At 39.7% G+C, this 22,231-nt stretch overlaps 1 protein-coding gene across 1 annotated transcript in view; it reads right to left on the bottom strand.

The window, feature by feature from the left end:
• UBE2V2 (ubiquitin conjugating enzyme E2 V2) overlaps nucleotides 1-7,424 on the bottom strand; it is a 49,951-nt gene extending 42,527 nt beyond the window's left edge. Inside the window, exon 1 of the mRNA XM_073583779.1 lies at nucleotides 7,256-7,424. Within this exon, the coding sequence (XP_073439880.1) occupies nucleotides 7,256-7,271 (16 nt within the window). The 5' untranslated portion in view covers nucleotides 7,272-7,424. The remainder of the gene's footprint in view (nucleotides 1-7,255) is intronic.
• Nucleotides 7,425-22,231: the final 14,807 nt, after the last annotated feature.

The following is a 22,231-nucleotide window of genomic DNA, read 5'->3' as shown; positions in this document are numbered from 1 at the left end:
ACGTATATATAGCGCTGTATACAGATCTGTGTATATATACCGTTGTATATAGATGTATATAGCGCTGTATACAGAGCTGTGTATATATACTGCTGTATATAGATGTAGATAGCCCTGTATACAGCTCTGTGTATATATATATACCGCTGTATATAGATGTATACGTAGCGCTGTATACAGATCTGTGTATATAGATGTATATTGCGCTGTATACAGATCTGTGTATATAGATGTATATTGCGGTGTATACAGATCTGTGTATATAGAGCTGTATACAGATCTGTGTATATATACTGCTGTATATAGATGTAGATAGCGCTGTATACAGCTCTGTGTATATATACCGCTGTATATAGATGTATACATAGCGCTGTATACAGATCTGTGTATATAGATGTATATAGCAGTGTATACATGCCTATGTATATAGGTGTGTGTATATAGCAGCGCATACAGATCTGTGTATATAGATGTATATAGCTGTGTATACAGATGTAGTGGTATATACAGATCTGTGTATATAGATGTACATAGCAGTGTATACATACCTGTGTATATAGATGTATATAGCTGTGCATACAGATCTGTGTATATAGCAGTGTATACAGATCAGTGTATATAGATGTATATAGCAGTGTATACAGATCTGTGTATATAGATGTATATAGCTGTGTATACAGATCTGTGTATATAGATGTATATTGCGCTGTATACAGATCTGTGTATATAGATGTATATTGCGGTGTATACAGATGTATATAGCAGTGTATACAGATCTGTGTATATAGATGTATATAGCAGTGTATACAGATCTGTGTATATAGATGTATATGTAGCGCTGTATACAGATCTGTGTATATACACCGATGTATACAGCTGTGTGTAAAAATGTATATAGCTGTGTATACAGATCCATGTATATAGATGTATATGTAGCGCTGTATACAGATCTGTGTATATACATCGATGTATATAGCAGTGTATACATGCCTGTGTATATAGATGTGTGTATATAGCGGTGCATACAGATCTGTGTATATAGATGTATATAGCGGTGTATACAGATCTGTGTATATAGATGTATATAGCGGTGTATACAGATCTGTGTATATAGATGTATATAGCGGTGTATACAGATCTGTGTATATAGATGTATATAGCTGTGTATACAGATCTGTGTATATAGATGTATATAGCGGTGTATACAGATCTGTATATATAGATGTATATAGCTGTGTATACAGATCGGTGTATATAGATCTGTGTATATAGATGTATATAGCAATGTATACAGATCTGTGTATATAGATGTATATAGCGGTGTATACAGATCTGTGTATATAGATGTATATAGCAGTGTATACAGATCTGTGTATATAGATGTATATAGCTGTGTATACAGATCTGTGTATATAGATGTATATAGCTGTGTATACAGATCTGTGTATATAGATGTATATAGTGCTGTATACAAATCTGTGTATATAGATGTATATAGCTGTGTATACAGATCTGTATATATAAATGTATATAGCAGTGTATACAGATCTGTGTATATAGATGTATATAGCAGTGTATACAGATCTGTGTATATAGATGTATATAGTGCTGTATACAGATCTGTGTATATAGATGTATATAGCAGTGTATACAGATCTGTATATATAAATGTATATAGTGGTGTATACAGATCTGTGTATATAGATGTATATAGCTGTGTATACAGATCTGTGTATATAGATGTATATATTTGTGTATACAGATCTGTGTATATAGATGTATATAGTGGTGTATACAGATCTGTGTATATAGATGTATATAGTTGTGTATACCGATCTGTATATATATACCGGTTTATTAGATGTATAGGTAGCACTGTATATACAGATCTGTGCATATATAGCGGTGTATATAGCAGTGTATACAGATCTGCGTATATATACCCCTGTATATAGATGTATATAGCTCTGTATTAAGATCTCGGTATATATATACAGCTGTATATAGATGTAGATAGTGCTGTATACAGATCTGGGAATATATACTGCTGTATATAGATGTAGATAGTGCTGTATACAGATCTGTGTATATAGATGTATATAGCAGTGTATACAGATCTGTGTATATAGATGTATATAGCGGTGTATACAGATCTGTGTATATAGATGTATATAGCTGTGTATACAGATCTGTGTATATAGATGTATATAGCTGTGTATACAGATCTGTGTATATAGATGTATATAGCTGTGTATACAGATCTGTGTATATAGATGTATATAGCTGTGTATACAGATCTGTGTATATAGATGTATATAGATGTACAGATCTGTGTATATAGATGTATATAGTTGTGTATACAGATCTGTATATATATACCGGTTTATTAGATGTATACGTAGCACTGTATATACAGATCTGTGCATATATACCGGTGTATATAGCAGTGTATACAGATCTGCGTATATATACCCCTGTATATAGATGTATATAGCTCTGTATTCAGATCTCTGTATATATATACAGCTGTATATAGATGTAGATAGTGCTGTATACAGATCTGGGTATATATACTGCTGTATATAGATGTAGATAGTGCTGTATACAGATCTGTGTATATAGATGTATATAGCAGTGTATACAGATCTGTGTATATAGATGTATATAGTTGTGTATACAGATCTGTGTATATAGATGTATATAGCGGTGTATACAGATCTGTGTATATAGATGTATATAGCTGTGTATACAGATCTGTGTATATAGATGTATATAGATGTACAGATCTGTGTATATAGATGTATATAGTTGTGTATACAGATCTGTATATATATACCGGTTTATTAGATGTATACGTAGCACTGTATATACAGATCTGTGCATATATACCGGTGTATATAGATGTAGATAGTGCTGTATACAGATCTGGGTATATATACTGCTGTATATAGATGTAGATAGTGCTGTATACAGATCTGGGTATATATACTGCTGTATATAGATGTAGATAGTGCTGTATACAGATCTGGGTATATATACCGGTGTATATAGATGTATATTGCGGTGTATACAGATCTGTGTATATATACTGGTGTATATAGATGTAGATAGCGCTGTATACAGATCTGTGTATATATACTGGTGTATATAGATGTAGATAGTGCTGTATACAGATCTGTGCATATATACCGGTGTATATAGCAGTGTATACAGATCTGGGTATATATACTGCTGTATATAGATGTAGATAGTGCTGTATACAGATCTGGGTATATATACCGGTGTATATAGATGTATATTGCGGTGTATACAGATCTGTGTATATATACTGGTGTATATAGATGTAGATAGCGCTGTATACAGATCTGTGTATATATACTGGTGTATATAGATGTAGATAGTGCTGTATACAGATCTGTGTATATATACCGGTGTATATAGATGTATATTGCGGTGTATACAGATCTGTGTATATAGATGTATATAGATGTACAGATCTGTGTATATAGATGTATATAGTTGTGTATACAGATCTGTATATATATACCGGTTTATTAGATGTATACGTAGCACTGTATATACAGATCTGTGCATATATACCGGTGTATATAGCAGTGTATACAGATCTGGGTATATATACTGCTGTATATAGATGTAGATAGTGCTGTATACAGATCTGTGTATATATACCGATGTATATTGCGGTGTATACAGATCTGTGTATATATACTGGTGTATATAGATGTAGATAGCGCTGTATACAGATCTGTGTATATATACTGGTGTATATAGATGTAGATAGTGCTGTATACAGATCTGTGTATATATACTGGTGTATATAGATGTAGATAGTGCTGTATACAGATCTGGGTATATATACTGCTGTATATAGATGTAGATAGTGCTGTATACAGATCTGTGTATATATACCGATGTATATTGCGGTGTATACAGATCTGTGTATATATACTGGTGTATATAGATGTAGATAGTGCTGTATACAGATCTGTGTATATATACTGGTGTATATAGATGTAGATAGTGCTGTATACAGATCTGTGTATATATACTGGTGTATATAGATGTAGATAGCGCTGTATACAGATCTGTGTATATATACTGGTGTATATAGATGTAGATAGTGCTGTATACAGATCTGTGCATATATACCGGTGTATATAGCAGTGTATACAGATCTGGGTATATATACTGCTGTATATAGATGTAGATAGTGCTGTATACAGATCTGGGTATATATACCGGTGTATATAGATGTATATTGCGGTGTATACAGATCTGTGTATATATACTGGTGTATATAGATGTAGATAGCGCTGTATACAGATCTGTGTATATATACTGGTGTATATAGATGTAGATAGTGCTGTATACAGATCTGTGTATATATACCGGTGTATATAGATGTATATTGCGGTGTATACAGATCTGTGTATATAGATGTATATAGATGTACAGATCTGTGTATATAGATGTATATAGTTGTGTATACAGATCTGTATATATGTACCGGTTTATTAGATGTATACGTAGCACTGTATATACAGATCTGTGCATATATACCGGTGTATATAGCAGTGTATACAGATCTGGGTATATATACTGCTGTATATAGATGTAGATAGTGCTGTATACAGATCTGTGTATATATACCGATGTATATTGCGGTGTATACAGATCTGTGTATATATACTGGTGTATATAGATGTAGATAGCGCTGTATACAGATCTGTGTATATATACTGGTGTATATAGATGTAGATAGTGCTGTATACAGATCTGTGTATATATACTGATGTATATAGATGTAGATAGTGCTGTATACAGATCTGTGTATATATACTGGTGTATATAGATGTAGATAGCACTGTATACAGATCTGTGTATATATACCGGTGTATATAGATGTAGATAGTGCTGTATACAGATCTGTGTATATATACTGGTGTATATAGATGTAGATAGCACTGTATACAGATCTGTGTATATATACTGGTGTATATAGATGTAGATAGTGCTGTATACAGATCTGTGTATATATACTGGTGTATATAGATGTAGATAGCACTGTATACAGATCTGTGTATATATACCGGTGTATATAGATGTAGATAGTGCTGTATACAGATCTGTGTATATATACCGGTGTATATAGATGTAGATAGTGCTGTATACAGATCTGTGTATATATACTGGTGTATATAGATGTAGATAGTGCTGTATACAGATCTGTGTATATATACTGGTGTATATAGATGTAGATAGCACTGTATACAGATCTGTGTATATATACCGGTGTATATAGATGTAGATAGTGCTGTATACAGATCTGTGTATATATACTGGTGTATATAGATGTAGATAGCGCTGTATACAGATCTGTGTATATATACTGGTGTATATAGATGTAGATAGCACTGTATACAGATCTGTGTATATATACTGGTGTATATAGATGTAGATAGCGCTGTATACAGATCTGTGTATATATACTGGTGTATATAGATGTAGATAGCGCTGTATACAGATCTGTGTATATATACTGGTGTATATAGATGTAGATAGTGCTGTATACAGATCTGTGTATATATACTGGTGTATATAGATGTAGATAGCACTGTATACAGATCTGTGTATATATACCGGTGTATATAGATGTAGATAGCGCTGTATACAGATCTGTGTATATATACCGGTGTATATAGATGTAGATAGTGCTGTATACAGATCTGTGTATATATACCGGTGTATATAGATGTAGATAGTGCTGTATACAGATCTGTGTATATATACTGGTGTATATAGATGTAGATAGCACTGTATACAGATCTGTGTATATATACCGGTGTATATAGATGTAGATAGTGCTGTATACAGATCTGTGTATATATACTGGTGTATATAGATGTAGATAGCGCTGTATACAGATCTGTGTATATATACTGGTGTATATAGATGTAGATAGTGCTGTATACAGATCTGTGTATATATACTGGTGTATATAGATGTAGATAGCACTGTATACAGATCTGTGTATATATACCGGTGTATATAGATGTAGATAGCGCTGTATACAGATCTGTGTATATATACCGGTGTATATAGATGTAGATAGTGCTGTATACAGATCTGTGTATATATACCGGTGTATATAGATGTAGATAGTGCTGTATACAGATCTGTGTATATATACTGGTGTATATAGATGTAGATAGCACTGTATACAGATCTGTGTATATATACCGGTGTATATAGATGTAGATAGTGCTGTATACAGATCTGTGTATATATACCGGTGTATATAGATGTAGATAGTGCTGTATACAGATCTGTGTATATATACTGGTGTATATAGATGTAGATAGCGCTGTATACAGATCTGTGTATATATACTGGTGTATATAGATGTAGATAGTGCTGTATACAGATCTGTGTATATATACTGGTGTATATAGATGTAGATAGCGCTGTATACAGATCTGTGTATATATACTGGTGTATATAGATGTAGATAGCACTGTATACAGATCTGTGTATATATACTGGTGTATATAGATGTAGATAGCGCTGTATACAGATCTGTGTATATATACTGGTGTATATAGATGTAGATAGTGCTGTATACAAATCTGTGTATATATACTGCTGTATATAGATGTAGATAGTGCTGTATACAGATCTGGGTATATATACTGGTGTATATAGATGTAGATAGCGCTGTATACAGATCTGTGTATATATACTGGTGTATATAGATGTAGATAGTGCTGTATACAAATCTGTGTATATATACTGCTGTATATAGATGTAGATAGTGCTGTATACAGATCTGGGTATATATACCGGTGGATATAGATGTATATAGTGCTGTATACAGATCTGGGTATATATACTGGTGTATATAGATGTAGATAGTGGTGTATATAGATGTAGATAGTGCTGTATACAGATCTGGGTATATATACCGGTGGATATAGATGTATATTGCGGTGTATACAGATGTATACGTAGCGCTGTATATACAGCTCTGTGGCCCGCGGGCCGGGCACGGGTCTGGAAGAGCGGCGGACATGGCGGAGCTCCGCAATGAATGATGCAGCCCCCGGGAGCAGCAGAGGCGGCTGCGCGGACACGGAGCGGAGAGCGGCGCCGCTACAGCTCAAACCACAATGGAACGGACAAGTATAAAAAGTTCGTCAGCATTTGTAGCCGTCTCCAGCCTGTATCCACCACCAACCTGCGCTCACCGCCATCTTCTCCGCCGCCGAGCACCGGAGCCCACGCTGCTGATGTCAGCACGCTCTACGCCCTCCACCGGGCGGCGTCATTTCCGTCAGCAGGCTTCTATGCAGAGTGCTGCGGTTCACGCAGCAGAGCGGTGATCGGTGGAGCTTTACTACTGGCGGTGTCCGGTGACACAGTGTGATGATATATATGCGGTTATCACGGTTTCTCTGTGCTCACTGCATTGGAGGGGTTGAGGAGTGTGAGGTAGTGCAGAGCAGAAGAAGTCAGAGTGGGGAATTAGCTCAAATGGTAGAGCGCTCGCTTAGCATGCGAGAGGTAGCGGGATCGATGCCCGCATTCTCCAAGTAATTTTTGTCCTAATTTGTGCACTTGGTAATTTCTATTTATTTTAATTATATACTTAATGCTAGTGGTAAATAATGTTTTAAGCCACTTTAGGATGTAATGTACAGATGCTGCAGATCCAGACTAGGAAATGCAGCTAATGGGTTTGGACCAGGATATATATGAGCATATTTTACTAATTTCATTACAGTGAATAAAAACCACGTTATTTCGCCTCAGAGGGAAATCTGAAAATGTGCGTCGTGCCACGGATCCACTGCAGACTTCAGAACGATGTCATGGCCAGAGGCAGTGGCGTAACTAGAGTCTAATGGGACTCTGAGGGAGAGAGCGGGACGGTGGATGGAGAGCTGGGCTTTGGAGGGAGAGCGTGGGATGGCAGTTAGTTACTATAATTTATAAAATTCTATAAATTCTAACTAACTGCAGTCCCGCTCTATCTCTGTGCAGTCTGAAGAGCCCAGCGTTGCCCGGACAGCTAACTGCCGTCCCGCTCTCTCCCTCCGCAGCCCCACTCGTCATCCCGCTCTCTCCCTCCAAAGCCCAGCTCTCCACCTGCCGTCCCACATTCTGCCTCAGCAGCCCGCTCTACATCCACCGTCCCGCTCTCTCCCTCCGCAGCCCCACTCGTCATCCCGCTCTCTCCCTCCAAAGCCCAGCTCTCCACCTGCCGTCCCACATTCTGCCTCAGCAGCCCGCTCTACATCCACCGTCCCGCTCTCTCCCTCAGCAGCCCCATTTTCACTCCGCAGCCCCGCCTGTCTCCCTCCGCAGCCCAGCTCTCCATCCACCATCACACTCTCTCCTTCTGCAGCCCCACTCTCTTCCTCAGCAGCCCCTGTCCTCCACATGCTGTCCTGCTCTCTCCACCCACGTCCTGCTCTCTCCCTCAACAGCCCCGCTCTCCACCTGCCATCACGCTCTCCCTCAACAGCCCCGCTCTCTCCTTCCACAGCCCCGCTCTCCATGCGCCCTCCTTCCACAGTCCCGCTCTATCTCTCTGCAGCCCCGCTCTAGAGCCGTGTTCCGCTCTCCCTCCACAGCCCCGCTCTCCCTCCACAGCCCCACTCTCCCTCCACAGCCCCACTCTCTTCCTCCACAGCCCCACTCTCCACGCGCCATCCCACTCTATCCCTCTGCAGCCCCGCTCTCTCCCTCGCAGCTTCTCTCTCCACCCACGTTCCGCACTTTCCCTCTGCAACCCCGCTCTCCAGCCACTAATGGGCAGGGCTATGTGGAGTGGGCGTGGCTTGATACATACACACGCACACACATACATACACTCAGCTTTATCAGCTTTATATATGGATATATATACTTACATCCTTGTATATATGTCCCTCATTATGGTACAGTCATATGTTAAAGTTTGGGCACCCCTATTAATGTTAACCTTTTTTCTTTATAACAATTTTGGTTTTTGCAACAGCTATTTCAGTTTCATATATCTAATAACTGATGGACTCAGTTATATTTCTGGATTCAAATGAGGTTTATTGTACTAACAGAAAATGTGCAATCTGCATTTTAACAAAATTTGACCGGTGCAAAAGTATGGGCACCTCAACATAAAAGTGACATTAATATTTCGTAGATCCTCCTTTTCCAAAAATAACAGCCTCTAGTCGCTTCCTGTAGCTATTAATGAGTTCCTGGATCCTGGATGAAGGTATTTGTGACCATTCCTGTTTACAAAACAATTCCAGTTCAGTTAAGTTTGATGGTCGCCGAGCATGGACAGCACGCCTCAAATCATCCCACAGATGTCCAATGATATTTAGGTCTGGGGACTGGGATGGCCATTCCAGAACATTGTAATTGTTCCTCTGCATGAATACCTGAGTAGATTTGGAGCGGTGTTTTGGATCATTGTCTTGCTGAAATATCCATCCCCTGCGTAACTTCAACTTCGTCACTGATTCTTGCACATTATTGTCAAGAATCTGCTGATACTGAGTTGAATCCATGCGACCCTCAACTTTAACAAGATTCCCGGTGCCGGCATTGGCCACACAGCCCCAAAGCATGATGGAACCTCCACCAAATTTTACTGTGGGTAGAAAGTGTTTTTCTTGGAATGCTGTGTTTTTTAGCTTCCATGCATAACGCCTTTTTGTATGACCAAACAACTCAATCTTTGTTTCATCAGTCCACAGGACCTTCTTCCAAAATGTAACTGGCTTGTCCAAATGTGCTTTTGCATACCTCAGGCGACTCTGTTTGTGGCGTGCTTGCAGAAACGGCTTCTTTCGCATCACTCTCCCATACAGCTTCTCCTTGTGCAAAGTGCGCTGTATTGTTGACCGATGCACAGTGACACCATCTGCAGCAAGATGATGCTGCAGGTCTTTGGAGGTGGTCTGTGGATTGTCCTTGACTGTTCTCACCATTCTTCTTCTCTGCCTTTCTGATATTTTTCTTGGCCTGCCACTTCTGGGCTTAACAAGAACTGTACCTGTGTTCTTCCATTTCCTTACTATGTTCCTCACAGTGGAAACTGACAGGTTAAATCTCTGAGACAACTTTTTGCATCCTTCCCTTGAAAAGCTATGTTGAATAATCTTTGTTTTCAGATCATTTGAGAGTTGTTTTGAGGAGCCCATGATGCCACTCTTCATAGGAGAATCAAATAGGAGAACTACTTGCAAGTGGCCACCTTAACCCCTTACCTACAATTGACGTAATATTCCGTCCATGTGACCATGGACCTAATTACCATGGACGGAATATTACGTCATCGCGATCAGCGGCGCCCACGTGGTGAGCGCCGCTGATCGCGGCCGAGTGTCAGCTAATTATCATAGCTGACACCTGGCACAATGTGTCAGGGGCGGTCACGGACCGCCCCCGACACGTTAACCCCTTGCACACCGCGATCAAACGCGATCGCGGTGTACCGGGGGTTAAAGGGAAGCATCGGCAGGGAGGGGGCTCCCTCCGTGCTTCCCTGAGCCCCCCACGGCAGAGCAATGTGCAGCGCTGCTGCGGGGGGCTCCTTTCCTCCAGGCCCCCGAATCCAAGATGGCGACGGGGGCCTTCGGGGGCCTGAGGAAGCCTTCTGCAGTGCCTGTGTCAGATCGCTGATCTGTCACAGTGATCTGTGATGTGACAGATCAGCGATCTGTCACAGGACAGTGATGTCCCACCTGGGACAAGGTAATAAAGTAAAAAAAAAAAAAAAAAAAAGTGTTAAAAATAATTAAAAAAAAATCGCTAAATAAATTAGTAAAAAAAAAAAATATTCCCCAATAAATCCATTTTTTCAAAATAAAAAAAAACAAAAACAATAAAAGTACACATATTTGGTATCGCCGCGTCCGTAATGACCTGCCCTATAAAACTGTCCCATTAGTTAACCCCTTTAGCGAACCCCTTAAAAAATAAAAAACGAAGCAAAAAATAATGATTTATTATCATACCACCGAACAAAAAGTGCAATAACGCGCGATCAAAAAGACGCATATAAATATGCATGGTACCACTGAAAACGTCATCTTGTCCCGCAAAAAACGAGCTGCCATATAGCATCATCCGCAAAAAAATAAAAAGTTATAGCTCGCAGAATAAAGCGATACAAAAATAATTATTTTTTATATAAAATTGTTTTCATTGCAAAAAACCGACAAAACATAAAAAAAGACCTAAATGAGGTATTGCTGTAACTGTACTGACCCGAAGAATAAAAACGCGTTATCAATTTTACCGCACGCGGAACGGTGTAAACGCACCCCCCCAAAAGAAATTCATGAAACGCTGGTTTTTGTTCATTCTGCTCCCCAAAAATCGGAATAAAAAGCGATCAAAAAATGTCACGTGCCCGAAAATGGTACCAATAAAAACATCAACTCGTCCCGCAAAAAATAACACCTCACATGACTCGGTGGGTCAAAATACGGAAAAATTATAGCTCACAATATGTGGTGATGCAAAAACTATTTTTACAATAAAAAGCGTCTTTTAGCGTGCGACAGCCGCCAAACATAAAAACCGCCATAAATCGTAAATCAAACCCCCCGTTATCACCCCCTTAGTTAGGGAAAAATAATAAAACTAAAAGAAAATGTATTTATTTCCATTTTCCCGCTAGGGTTAGGGTAGGGTTAGGGCTAGGGCTAGGGCTAGGGTTAGGGCTAGGGTTAGGGCTAGGGTTAGGGTTAGGGCTAGGGTTAGGGCTAGGGCTCAGATTAGGGTTAGGGGTGTGTTGATGTTAGGGTTGGAGTTATAATTGGGGGTTTCCACTGTTTGGGCACATCAGGTGCTCTCCAAAGGCAACATGGCGTCTGATCTCAATTCCAGCCAATTCTGCGTTGAAAAAGTCAAATGGTGCTCCATCCCTTCCAAGCTCTGCCATGTGCCCAAACAGTGTTTTACCCCCACATGTAGGGTATCAGCCTACTCAGGACAAATTACAAAACAACTTTTGGGGTCCAATTTCTCCTGTTACCCTTAGGAAAATAAAAAATTGGGGGAAAAAATATAATTTTGCGGAAAAAAATGTTTTTTTTATTTTCACGCCCAGGCGTTATAAACTTCTGTGAAGCACTTGGGGGTTCAAAGTGCTCTCCACACATCTAGATAAGCTCCGTGGGGGGTCTAGTTTCCAAAATGGGGTCACTTGTGGGGAGTTTCAATAGTTTAGGTACATCAGGGGCTCTCCAAACGCACATGACACCCGCATACCAATCCATCAAAGTCTGCATTCCAAAACGTCACTACTTCCCTTCCGAGCCCCGACGTGTGCCCATACAGTAGTTTTCTCCCACATATGAGGTATCAGCGTACTCAGGACAAATTGGACAACAACTTTTGGGGTCCAATTTCTCCTGTTACCCTTGGGAAAATAAAAAAAATGGGGACTAAAAGATGATGTTTGTTGAAAAAATACGATATTTTTATTTTCACGCCCGGTCGTTATAAACTTCTGTGAAGCACTGGGGGGTTCAAAGTGCTCACCACACATCTAGATAAGTTCATTAGGGGGTCTACTTTCCAAAATGGGGTCACTTGTGGGGGGTTTCCACTGTTTAGGTACATCAGGGGCTCTCCAAACGCAACATGACACCCGCAGACCATTCCATCAAAGTCTGCATTCCAAAACGTCACTACTTCCCTTCCGAGCCCCGACGTGTGCCCATACAGTAGTTTTCTCCCACATATGAGGTATCAGCGTACTCAGGACAAATTGGACAACAACTTTTGGGGTCCAATTTCTCCTGTTACCCTTGGGAAAATAAAAAAATGGGGACTAAAAGATCATGTTTGTGGAAAAAATACGATTTTTTTATTTTCACGCCCGGACGTTATAAACTTCAGTGAAGCACTGGGGGGTTCAAAGTGCTCACCACACATCTAGATAAGTTCCTTGGGGGGTCTAGTTTCCAAAATGGTGTCTTTTGTGGGGGGTTTCTACTGTTTTGGTACATCAGGGGCTTTCCTAACGCGACATGGTGTCCGATCTCAATTCCAGCTAAAAACGTCAAATGGCGCTGCTTCCCTTCCGATCTCTGCCATACTCCCAAATAGTGGTTTACACCCACATGTGGGGTATCAGCGTACTCAGGATAAATTGCACAATATCTTTTAGGGTCCTGTTACTTTTGGAAAAATAAGAATTGAGGGTGAAAAGATCATTTTTGTGGAAAAAATATGATTTTTTAATTGTACTGCTGTACGTTATAAACTTCTGTGAAGCCCTTGGGGGTTCAAAGTTCTCACCACACATCTAGATAAGTTCCTTGGGGGGTCTAGTTTCCAAAATGGTGTCATTTGTGGGGGGTTTCCACTGTTTTGGTACATCAGGGGTTTTCCAATCGCGACATGGTGTCCGATCTCAATTCTAGCCAAAAACGTCAAATGGCGCAGCTTCCCTTCCGAGCTCTGCTATGCGCCCAAATAGTCATTTACACCCACATATGGGGTATCAGCGTACTCAGGACAAATTGCACAATAACTTTTAGGGTCCTGTTACCCTTGGAAAAATAAAAATTGGGGGTGAAAAGATCATTTTTGTGGAAAAAATATGATTTTTTAATTGTACCGCTGTACGTTATAAACTTCTGTGAAGCCCTTGTGGGTTCAAAGTTCTCACCACATATCTAGATAAGTTCCTTGGGGGGTCTAGTTTCCAAAATGGGGTCACTTGGGGGGTTTCCACTGTTTAGGTACATCAGGGGCTCTCCAAACGCGACATGGCGTCCGATCTGAATTCCAGCCAATTTTGCATTGAAAAAGTCAAACGGCGCTCTTTCCCTACTGAGGTCTGCCATGCGCCGAAACAGTGGTTCCCCCCCACATATCAGGTATCAGCGTACTCAGGACAAATTGCACAATAACTTTTGTAGTCCAATTTCTCCTGTTACCCTTGGTAAAATAAAGAAAATTGAACCTGAAGTATTTTTTTGTGAAAAAAAGTTAAATGTTCATTTTTTTTTTAATATTCAAAAAATTCCTGTGACGCACCTAAAGGGTTAATAAACTTCTTGAATGTGGTTTTAAGCACCTTAAGGGGTGCAGTTTTTAGAATGGTGTCACTTTTGGGTATTTTCTATCATATAGACCCCTCAAAGTGGCTTTAAATGTGAAGTGGTCCCTAAAAATAAAATGGTGTTGCAAAAATGAGAAATCGCTGGTCAATTTTTAACCCTTATAACTTCCTAACAAAAAAAAATTTTGGTTCCAAAATTGTGCTGATGTAAAGTAAACATGTGGGAAATGTTATGTATTAAGTTTTTTGTGTGCCGTATCGCTGTGATTTAAGGGCATAAAAATTCAAAGTTGGAAAATTGCGAAATTTTCAAAATTTTCGACAAATTTCCGTTTTTTTCACAAATAAACGCAAGTTATTTGAATGCAATTTTACCACTAACATGAAGTACAATATGTCATGAGAAAACAATGTCAGAATCACCGGGATCCATGAAAGCGTTCCAGAGTTATGACCTCATAAAGGTACAGTGGTCAGAATTGTAAAAATTGGCCCGGGAGTTAACGTGCAAACCACCCTTGGTAGTGAAGGGGTTAATCTGGCTATCAAGGAAATGGAACAGCGATACCAAGGTAGATGGAGCGTGAACATGATGGGGGACTACTGGATGCTTCACAGAGAACCTCCACGAGCATTCTTTAAGAGAAAAGGTATAAAGAGCTGTCACAGTCAGGGGTGTGACCTTTGGCCAGCACACGGCTATCACATGTGCAGGGGGGCTTATCTTAGTTATCCCACCGCTGCCAACAATGTGATGAAAACAGCAAGCTAGTCTTGACCTAACAATTTACCGCAGGGGCTTATTGGAGTTATCCCACTGCTCTCCGCTATATGTCACGAACTGCAGGGATTTATGTATATCCCACTTTCCAATTCCACTTTGGAACTTGCCACTCTCCGGTGCCCCCCTTACCTTCAGGTCAGTCAGGGAACTGCACCTAGGATAATTAGTAGCCGGATGGGCTACTTGTGCACTGGCTATTAGGCTGCTGCAGCGAGGGAATTATAAAGGCTCTGGCCGCAGCCAGACAATCAGCTTATAAATCCCCTTCCATTACTGCTAGCTAGCCCAGAGCACACTTTGCTGCCACCAGCTTCCGATTTCTCTATTAATATTTAAAATTAATAAAGGGGTACGAAGCCAACCCAAATTAGCAGCGCAATTAACTTTTAGGCACGTGAATTCATCATAGAGCAAGGAGATACGAGACTAATAAATTTTATATTTACTCCAAAGAAGGTAGGCAGTGTTTACAGAAGGTATAAAAAGATTTTACAAAATGAGACAATTAAAATATGTACACAGCAATTACAAATAAAAAAAATAGGATTAACAGAAGAAAAGAGGCACTCACATGTTACTTAGATCATTTCAGGCAAAACCATTCTGGTGGGCGGAGCATTGAGGGGTCTTGGAGCAACAGCGTCCAGGCAGCAACTAACTGGGGGGGCTTAGTTGCAGACTTATATGTCTGGGCTTGTGACATCACTAAAGGGGATGGGTTGTGGCAGTCGTCCCCCTGCTTTCAGAGTTACAATCTGGCTAAGAAAACTATAATAATCGTATCTCACAGAGGGTACCTCGTATAGAAACGCACATAGTATCATCTTATTCAGCTTGTCACTGATGTTCATTCAAAACCAAACACAAAGCATCGGGATGCCCCGGCTGCGCAGGAATCCACTTCTCGGATTCTGTTGAAGTTAGAACTGGGAAAAACACAGGCTAAATAGTTCAGTCGAAGAACGTCCCGGATATGTAGTTTTCAGCTTTCTATCACAACCTCACATCTTTTATGACCAAATGATTAGATTCTCATTATTGTCTATGGGAAGTCAGAGCACATGGGAATGCAAAGAAGCTCCCTGCTGTGAGGAGGAAAATCACTCACTGGTGTCTCAGGTTACACTGAGTGTGTGTGAAGAAATCTCCCCTGGAGCGGGGGGGTCACAGCTGCAGCAGGTGACAAGGGGGAAGGGAGGGGGGGTCGCTTGTCTATGTGCAGCTATGAATCGTTCTAGGAAAGTGTAATAACAAGGAAAATTATACATGATAGGTACATTATCGTTACAGAAGCTTTGGGGGGTCACGGCTGCAGCAGGTGACAAGGGGGAAGGGAGGGGGGGTCGCTTGTCTCTGTGCAGCTATGAATCGTTCTAGGAAAGTGTAATAACAAGGAAAATCATACATGATAGGTACATTATCGTTACAGAAGCTTTGAAGAGAGAAGAATCCAATGAAGTAGCAGAATGAATGTTCAATGCATTTTTATATAAAATGTGTACATTTTATGCAACAATAATGATGCTTCTTGTTCATCTTGCTTGTACATGATTTCATCCGTTTTGTGCAAAATCAATGTGATGGTTAAATATTAGAGTTTTTTTTAATTGGAAACATAAGAATCAGCTATTGGATTTGAAAAAAAAAATTCACAAACCCAAATTTTGCATACCTGTGTAACTAGCACAATGAAGAAACAAGAAGCCAATTTTCACTATTTGCACTGATCAATTTAACAACTTAATGATCTTTATGTTCTTCAAGCGGGTTGCCAAAATTTATTGCTTGGACTCTACAAGACAAAAGTCTCAATGGTGGGTGGATGGTGGCAAAAACTGTCCTCACAGATTATTATAGAGCTCCTGTCTCACAATTATAATGTAGAAGTACATTGTTCAGCCTCTCTGTATATTCATACTCTAATAGCCTCTTTAGTAGAATATAGAGGGTAAGGATGGTCACACTGCTACACTGACAACATGCAGAGATGGCACTGAAGGTATTCTATTTGCAATACACAGGTCTCAATTCATTAAGACAGACATTTGATAGGCCAGTCTTGAGATGCGTGTCAACACCTTGTTTATGTTTTTATACATTTTTATACGGTATATGTAAATATTCTGCACATTTTTTCCACATGTCTGTGCCATTTTTACATTCATAGCAACTATGAAAAAGACTCAGGAGAGCGGAAATGGTATTTGTTTTTGGTTGGCTGCATAAAAGAAAAATATATTTGTTCATCTATTGTGGAGTGTATCACCATAAATTTTATTTGCATCCATCCAAGAATGTGCAGAGAATACGATTTATCCGATACTGGAGTGCAAACTCCAAAAGTCACTATTTTTGCACATCACTGCTTTGTGCAAAAATGTTGTGATTTTTCAAAGTATTTTACGACACTTTGATGTATTGGTGCCATACCGTGGAGAAGTGTGGCACTTTTTCAGAAAGAGCAAGACCCCTTTGTTCTGAACCTGTGCAACTTTTTGAGACCACAAATTGTTAACTTGAAGGGGATTAAAGAAAGTCAAATTAATACACTGAGCTTCTTGGTTTGCATCAGAGCAGATTTTATGTATATTATCTTCCATGTTTTCCGCATTGTAAAATTCAGGCTAGAGAGTTTCACAATGTTGGGATTTCAGTTTTGCACAGTCATGCAACTATTACCAATAGGCGTATCTGCTATCTGTTTGATTGCTGCTATGACTGTACGTCGACCGCGCGCTGACCACTATACGTGCCGTTGCCCTAACATTACGTAGATTTATTTATTTCACTTATTTGTCAGATGTCTTATGAATTTCCCACAGAGAAAATAAGTTGGCCACTGGGATTCCTTCAGGACGCTCTTTAAAATACAGAGTACATCAGGAATTAAACGCTGCAAGCTGAATAATCATTTCTACTTTTATTCCACAGCCCAATGTTTGTTCTTTTTTTATTGCCATACCAAGTGGAGACACTATACAAATTTAACATTTTAATGTAATTTCTGATGAGCTCATTCGCTTTCCTGAGTGACTTTTCACACCGCACATCACTTTTGCAGGAAAGTGTGTGGAGTTTAGCGCAGTGATTAAGGCCAGGTTCACATAGCATTAATGCAGTCCGTTCAACGCATGCATTAAACGGATTGCGTTAATGCTACTCTCATATTCTGATCGCACAGACCGCGTCCGAGGGTCTGTCACAGAATGAGGGCACATCGCTAACGCATGCCGCTTATGACATGCGTTAGCAATGCGCCTGGTAATGGGAGTGTATGACAGCGTTAACAGATACGTTACATCGCGTTAATGCCGCGATGTAACGCAATCCGTTAAACAGACTGCCAAACGCTATGTGAACCTGGCCTAAGACATATCATAACATGAACGTAAAATTGCATAGATTACAGTTAGTTGACAGCTTCCTACGGCAAGGAGCACATGCTTGCACGTGGAATCCGGTCAGCTAAAGAGCCTCTGCGGTTCTCCGATGCAACAGAGACAAAAGTCCCTCTGCCAGTAGTATTAGAAAGCTCATAGGTCCTGCAGCAGCTCAGCCATGTTGTTGCTATGAACTGTCAATCATCAAGAGCAAACCACCCCTGGCAGGCAAAATGATGGGAGGCAGAGGAGTGATGCGCTCCTGCAGAATAAACATGAGACAACCCCTATTTGGTCAGTGTCCAACCTGATGTTTTATTAGGTACTCTAACCGAAGTCAGATGGCAGGGGAATGGGCACTATTCTAGAAATCAGAAGTGATGTCTGATCTCACACCACCACCACTGAACTCTTTATGCATCAAATGGCCAAGTTCTCCAAAAAATATGACATAGTTGTCATGGGAGATTTCAACTATCCAGACATTTGTTGGGAATCTCTCTCAGGCAAAACTAACAGGTCAAGGAAATTCTTATCCTCTCTTGCTGACAACTTTATCTTCCAAAAGGTAAAGGAGAAAACAAGGGGAACTGCTACCTTGGATCTAATCCTTATAAACAGGGAGGAAATGGTTGAGGAGGTAAAAGTGGCTGGGACCCTAGGAGGTAGCGACCATGCTATTTTAGAATTTTGGATAACTAGAGGCGGAAGACCTGTGAAGACTCAGACGTCAAGGTTAGATTTCAGAAAGGCAGATTTTAAGGGATTCAGAAAGAGAATTGGAGGGATCCAATGGCTGGATATCCTTAAAGACAAAAATGTCCAGGAAGGATGGGAAATCTTGAAAAATGAAATTCTCAAAGCACAGTTGTTAACAATTCCGAAAAGAGGGAAGAATAGGAAGCATTTAAGGAAACCAGGATGGATGAACACAGAACTTAAGCACATGCTAAAAAGGAAGCAAAAAATGTTTATAAAATGGAAAGAAGGAGGCATATCTAAAGAAGAATATAATGCTGTCTGCAGAACCTGCAAGGCACAAATCAGATTACTAAAGCTGAAAATGAATTGAGGCTTGCAAGAGATGTCAAAAGCAATAATAAAGGATTTTGGGGATATGTCAAAAGTAAAAGAAAAGTCAAAGATGCTATAGGATTTTTACAGGATGAAAATGATGAAATGGTAAGACAGGATGTTGAGAAGGCTGAACTTTTAAATTCCTATTTTGCATCTGTTTTCTCTCACAAAGGAAATGTAACATCAACTGTTATTCACTGTCCTATTAAGGGAATAGAAGAATCCAGGATATCTATAAACAGAAAGATAGTGAGGAAACACTTAGCTAACCTAAATGTATTCAAGTCTCCAGGTCCAGATGAATTACACCCCAGAGTACTGAAGGAGATAGCAGAAGAAATTTTTGAACCCCTCTCCATAATCTTTGAAAATTCTTGGAGAACAGGAGAAGTGCCAGAAGACTGGAGAAGAGCAAATGTTGTTCCTATCTTCAAAAAGGGGAAGAAGGTGGACCCAGGCAACTATAGGCCGGTGAGTCTGACTTCTATACCAGGAAAGATCTTTGAACAAATTATTAAACAACATGTATGTCAATACCTGGATAAGAATGAAGTGATTAAACAGAGTCAGCATGGGTTTGTAACTAATAAGTCATGTCAGACTAATTTAATTTCCTTCTATGATGGTATTACTGATTGGGTGGATCAAGGAAATGCTGTAGATATAGTATATCTTGACTTCAGCAAAGCATTTGACAAAGTCTCTCATACAATCCTTATTGAAAAAATGACTAAGTATGGAATGGACAAGGCAACTGTTAGGTGGATTCATAACTGGCTTAGTGATCAGACCCAAAGAGTGGTCGTAAATGGCTGCACATCCAGTTGGAAGAATGTCTCAAGTGGGGTACCACAGGGCTCCGTCCTGGGCCCTGTATTGTTCAACATCTTTATCAACGATTTAGATGAAGGAATTGAGGGTAAACTGATTAAATTTGCTGATGACACAAAGATAGGAGGGATAGCTAATACTAGAGAAGAGAGAGAGAGGATTCAAAAAGATTTAAATAAACTGGAGAAGTGGGCAGCAACTAACAGAATGGTTTTTAACAGGGAGAAATGCAAAGTACTACATCTGGGCAACAAAAATGAAAAAAGCATATATAGAATGGGAGGAATAGGGCTAAGTGACAGCACATGTGAAAAAGACTTGGGTATACTAATAGATCACAGACTGAATATGAGTCAACAGTGTGATGCAGCAGCAAAAAAGGCAAATGCAATTCTAGGATGTATTAACAGAAGCATACAGTCTAGATCACGTGAAGTAATTATTTCCCTCTACTCCTCTTTGGTCAGACCTCATCTGGAATATTGTGTCCAATTTTGGGCACCACATTTTAAAAAAGACATCAACAAACTGGAGCAAGTTCAGAAAAGAGCGACCAGAATGGTGACCGGTCTGCAAACCCTGTCTTATGAGGAAAGGTTGCAGGATTTGGGAATGTTTAGTTTGCAAAAGAGAAGACTGAGAGGAGACTTAATAGCTGTCTACAAATATCTAAAGGGCTGTCACATTGTAGAAGGATCAACTTTATTCTCATTTGCACAAGGAAAGACTAGAAGCAATGGGATGAAGCTGAATGGGAGGAGACACAGATTAGATATTAGAAAAAACTTTTTGACAGTTAGAGTGATCAATGAGTGGAACAGGCTGCCACGAGAAGTGGTGAGTTCTCCTTCAATGGAAGTCTTCAAACAGAGGCTGGACAGACATCTAACTGGGATGATTTAGCGAATCCTGCTTTGAGCAGGGGGTTGGACCAGATGGCCCAGGAGGTCCCTTCCAACTCTACGATTCTATGATTCTATGATTCTATGATTCTATGATCTAAAATGTATCTAAAACAAAAAAAACAAAGACAGAAACATAAATGATTAAGTACCCTGCAGTAAATAAATAGCACAGTGCATGAAAATTATAAATGGTACTTAGTTAACTTGTTTTTTGATAAAAAAAAATGCAAAAGCCATCCCACCTCTTCACAGTGACCGTAATTGGGACAGTCCTAACTCTAATATTAAAAACCTTACCGTCTGTCAAGTGACATGCATGTGGATAAGCAATCAAACAAATAAAGCAGAACTCTGTAGTGCTATAGCATGCAAACATGAAATACGAAAAATGAATTGCATTACTGCACTAGAAATATGAAAAATTGAGAATGCTTGGAGCATAAATTGGTCAATTCATGTGTACCTGGCAGCCACGATAAGGCGATTCTCGTTGCCTGGCAAAAGGTATGAACTGGAATATAAACTGGTGTGCATGCAGTGTGTAAATGCTCATTCACACTATCCACTCAACAGAAAAATACAAAGAAACAATGATTAAATACCCTGCAGTAAATAAATAAATAGCAATAGTGCATAAAAATAATATATGGTGCTAACATGTTTTTTTATAAAAAAAAATGCAAAAGCAATCCCACAACTTTACGGTGACCTTAATTGGGACAATCCTCTCTAATATTAAAAACCAACCTTACTGTTTGTCAAGTGACATGCATGTGGATAAGGGCTGAGAAGAACTGGGCCCAACTAGTGGACACACAGCCATGGGAGACCATATCAACAGAATGCCCAGCTCAAGGAAAGGCAGGCCACACCTTTATGCTGTATGCACATGAAACAAACATACAACAAATCTGAGGTAGATTAGAATGGTATTAAAGATCATAAAAAAAAAAAATTAAAATGTAACATGAAGGATAAAGGTAGCTGCTCCTAGTTGGCACCTGTTCACATTAGCTTGGAAGTGCCAATCAGTCTTTTTGTCATTGTATCGCTTTGTCATTGTATAGCATTGTATTGCCTTCTGATGGAGCACTCCGCACTCCAGCATGAGGTGGATTTTAATTGCAGCAGGGTCCTACCTACCCATAAAATCAGACTT

This window comes from Dendrobates tinctorius, unplaced genomic scaffold, assembly GCF_039654945.1.
Source record: "Dendrobates tinctorius isolate UK_male_01 unplaced genomic scaffold, ASM3965494v1 ptg000081l, whole genome shotgun sequence".
Taxonomy (NCBI): domain Eukaryota; kingdom Metazoa; phylum Chordata; class Amphibia; order Anura; family Dendrobatidae; genus Dendrobates; species Dendrobates tinctorius.
Note: the sequence above shows the minus strand (reverse complement) of the source record. Positions and strands in the feature narration are given on the sequence as shown.